The 3,603-nt window shown below is 48.7% G+C and overlaps 1 protein-coding gene across 7 annotated transcripts in view; it reads left to right on the top strand.

Moving 5' to 3' along the window:
- The window catches only part of Ten1 (TEN1 CST complex subunit), a 15,720-nt gene that overhangs the window by 11,639 nt on the left and 478 nt on the right, over window positions 1-3,603 (top strand). For all 7 annotated transcript variants that reach the window (XM_013008861.1, XM_013008858.1, XM_013008859.1 and 4 more), the window contains one exon: window positions 3,305-3,436. In XM_013008861.1, coding sequence (XP_012864315.1) covers window positions 3,305-3,426 — 122 coding nt within the window. In that variant the 3' untranslated portion in view covers window positions 3,427-3,436. The remainder of the gene's footprint in view (window positions 1-3,304; window positions 3,437-3,603) is intronic.

Below are 3,603 nucleotides of genomic sequence, written 5' to 3'. Positions count from 1 at the left end.
TTTTTTGGGGGGGGGTCCGGTTGTGGGGCCTGAACTCTGGGCCTGGGCGCTGTCCCTCAGCTCTTCAGCTCAAGGCAAGCACTCTACTGCTTGAGCCATAGCACCACTTCCGGTTTTTGAGTGGTTTATTGGAGATAAGAGTCTCACAGACTTTCCTGTCATGGCTGGCTTTGAACTGCAATCCTCAGATCTCAGCCTCCTAAGTAGCTAGGATTACAGGCATGAGCCACCAGCGCCTGACTCTGTGAGACTCTTATTTCCAATAAACCACTAGAAACCGGAAGTGGTGCTGTGGCTCAAATGATAGAGCGCTTGCCTTGAGCTGAAGAGTGCAGGGATAGTGCCTAGGCCCAGAGTTCAAGCCCCATGACCGACAAAAAAAAGTGTGGCTTAAGAGGTAGAATGCCAGGGACTGGGAAGGTGGCTTAGTGGTAGAGTGCCTGGCTAGCATGCATGAAGCCCTGGGTTCGATTCCTCAGTACCACATATACAGAAAAAGCCAGAAGTGGCACTGTGGCTCAAGTGGTAGAGTGCTAGCCTTGCACAAAAGAAGCTCAGGGATAGTACCCAGACCCTGAGTTCAAGCTCCAGGACTAGCAAAAAAAAAAAAAGTAGAACAGCAGATGTGACCAGGAAAAGCTAAGCCAGAGCATGAAGCTCTGAAGTCAAGCTCTGATACCAGGATCAAAAGCAACAGCAACAACAAAAAGTCACTTGGTGGCAGTGACATCAAGATGGCTTCCTCCTGTTATCACCGAGAGTCCCTGGTGTTCCTATTTCTTGTTCCTCGCCCCTGTTCTTCCTACACTTAGAAACGTCAGTATATTTGTCTCCTACTTCCAATGCCCTATCTCTCCGGATCTTAGCCGAAACCTGGCCTTTATCCAAACCGGCAGGTTCTGCCACTGGGCTTATTTAAGCTCCCAAGCCACCCACACCCCTTCCCCCCTACCCCCAAAGCCCAGAAGCAGAACCAGAACCTGCCAGCTCCTTTGATTCAGCCTGGCATGCCCGTCTTCTTCTTCCTGCCACCAGTCAGTTGCACCATGGCTCACCTCTGCTCTACTTCTTCCTTCTATCCCCGCCCTGCACCTTGGACCTGGATTTTCCAGATTGACTCACCCCTGCTGCTGCTGGAAGGTCACTCTCAATATCTTTGCCCTTTTACCTCTCATTGCCCCATCCTTCTGTCCATCCCCCTCATCCCCAGACTTACAGACTTGGCACTTCAGAGTTTGCTTCCTCCTTCTCTCTCCCACAATGGGCCTTAGGTACCATTCCAGCCCTGGCCTCCTATCCTTCCTGCCCCAATTGCCATTCGTTTACTTTTGTCCTACACCTGACTTTTTTTTTTTTGGTTTTTTTTTGTTGTTGCTGTTTATTTTTGGCCAGTCTTGAGGCTTGAGCTCAGGGCCTTGGAACTGTCCCTGAGCTTCTTTTTGCTCAAGGCTAGCACTCTACTACTTGAGCCACAGTGCCACTTCTGGCTTTTTCTGTGCATGTCGTACTGAGGAATCGAGCCCAGGGCATCATGCATGCATGTACACTACCACTAAACCATATTCCCAGGCCCTCCTCTCCTTTTTTTTTTTTTTTTTTTTGGTATGTGTATGTCTGTGCTAGTCCCGGGGCCTGAACTCGGGGCCTGGGAACTATTGCTGAGCTTTTTCAAGGCTAGGACTGTACCACTTTGAGCCACAGTACCACTCTGGTTTTCTGGTGGTTAATTGGAGATAAGAATCTCACGAGGACTTTTCTTTCTGGGCTGTCTTTGAACTGGGATCCTCAGATCTCAGCCTCCTGAATATCTAGAATTACAGACCTGAGCCACTGATGCCAGGTTTTTTTCATGGTTCTTTTCATTCAGTCTCCACCAGCCTTTTGCAAATGGACTAATGGCATTGCCCACCTTGTCCCTTATGACTATTGTATCTCTAAAGCTACTTCCTACAGCCAGATGTGGTATTGCACACCTGTAATCCCAGCACTGGAGAGGGTGAGGCAAGAGGATCATGAGTTTGAGGTCAACATGGGCTGCATAGAAACTCTAACCCAGTGAACCAAAAAACGAGGATCCAGCTAGTGTGGCACCAGTGGCTCACGCCGCTAATCCTACCTAATCTGGAGGCTGAGATCTGAAGATCATGGTTCAAAGACAGCCCAGGCAGGAAAGTCTGTGAGACTCTGATATACAGTTAGCCAGCAAAGTGGAGCAGTGCCAACATTGAGAGAAAAAGCTAAGGGACAACCCTCAGGCCCTGAGTTCAAGCCCCAGGATTGGCAAAAAAAAAAAAAAATCAAATAATGTTCTAGAACACTGAGTATTATTCTCATTGGAGCGCTCCAGGGGGCAGAGGCAAGTAAAAAAAAAATTTTAATGTCTTCTGGCATAGTGGCTCAAGCTCTCAAGCTTGTAATCTAGATCATCACTGGAGACCAGCCTGTACAAAAATAGAAGTTCATAAGACTCAATCTCAACCAATGACTGGGCCTACTGGTCGGTACCTGTCATTCCACAATATTAAAAGTACAATGGCAGGGTGTGGTGACACACCTGTCCACCCAACTATATGGGAAACCCAAGTAGAAGATTGCAGTCCACTCTGGCTTGGGCATAATGACTTAATGAGAGACCCCCTAAACAAAATAAAAAGAAGACCTGCCTTGAAAGTACAAGGTCTTGAGTTTAACCCCTAGTGCCCAAAACAAAACAAAGCAGCTTGGAGCCGGTGGCTCACAACCTGTAATCCTAGCTACTCAAGAGGCTGAGATCTGAGGCGTTCAAAGCCATCCCAGGCAGGAAAGTCTGTGAGATTCCTATCTCCAATTAACCATCAGAAAACTGGAAGTGGCACTGTGGCTTAAGTGGTAGAGCGCTCGCCTTGAGCTGAAGAGCTGAGGGACAGCGCCCAGGCCCAGAGTTCAAGCCCCAGGACTGACAAAACAAAACAAAAAACAGCTGGGAAATGGTGGCTCACATGTGTGATCCTAGCTACTCAGGAGGCTAAGATCTGAGGATCTTAGTTCAAAGGCAACCCAGCAGAAAAGTCTATGAGACTCTTATCTTCAATTAACCAGCTGGAACTGGAGGTATTGCTTAAGAGGTAGAATGCCAGCCTTGAGCAAAAAAGCTCAGGGAAAGTTCTCAGACCACAGTACTGCACATGTATGCATACGTGTGCATGTGTACACACACACACATAAATAACTCAGGTCCAAACAAGTCAGAGGAACAGCTTGGGGCACTGGCAGAACGTGTCTAACACTCCAGTCACTAGTGCCTTGGCGTTGTTTTGTCTTTCAGATGGTGGCTTCTTGGTGAAGGCCCGGGTGCTGACCTGTGTGGAAGGAATGAATCTGCCCTTGTTAGAAAAAGCCATCCAGGAGCAGAGACTGTATCTGCAAGAGAGGGACAACAGCCAATAAGAAAGCTCAGGTGGCCGGGCGCTGGTGACTCACGCCTGTAATCCTAGCTACTCAGGAGGCTGAGATCTGAGGATCGCGGTTCAAAGCCAGCCCGGGCAGGAGAGACCGTGAGACTTCTATCTCCAGTAAACCACCAGAAAACCGGAAGTGGCGCTGTAGCTCAAGTGGTAGAGCGCT

Source organism: Dipodomys ordii, unplaced genomic scaffold (genome assembly GCF_000151885.1).
Source record: "Dipodomys ordii isolate 6190 unplaced genomic scaffold, Dord_2.0 Scaffold7, whole genome shotgun sequence".
Classification (NCBI taxonomy): Eukaryota; Metazoa; Chordata; class Mammalia; order Rodentia; family Heteromyidae; genus Dipodomys; species Dipodomys ordii.
The sequence above is the reverse complement of the archived record's forward strand: the minus strand, read 5'-3'. Positions and strand labels throughout refer to the sequence as shown.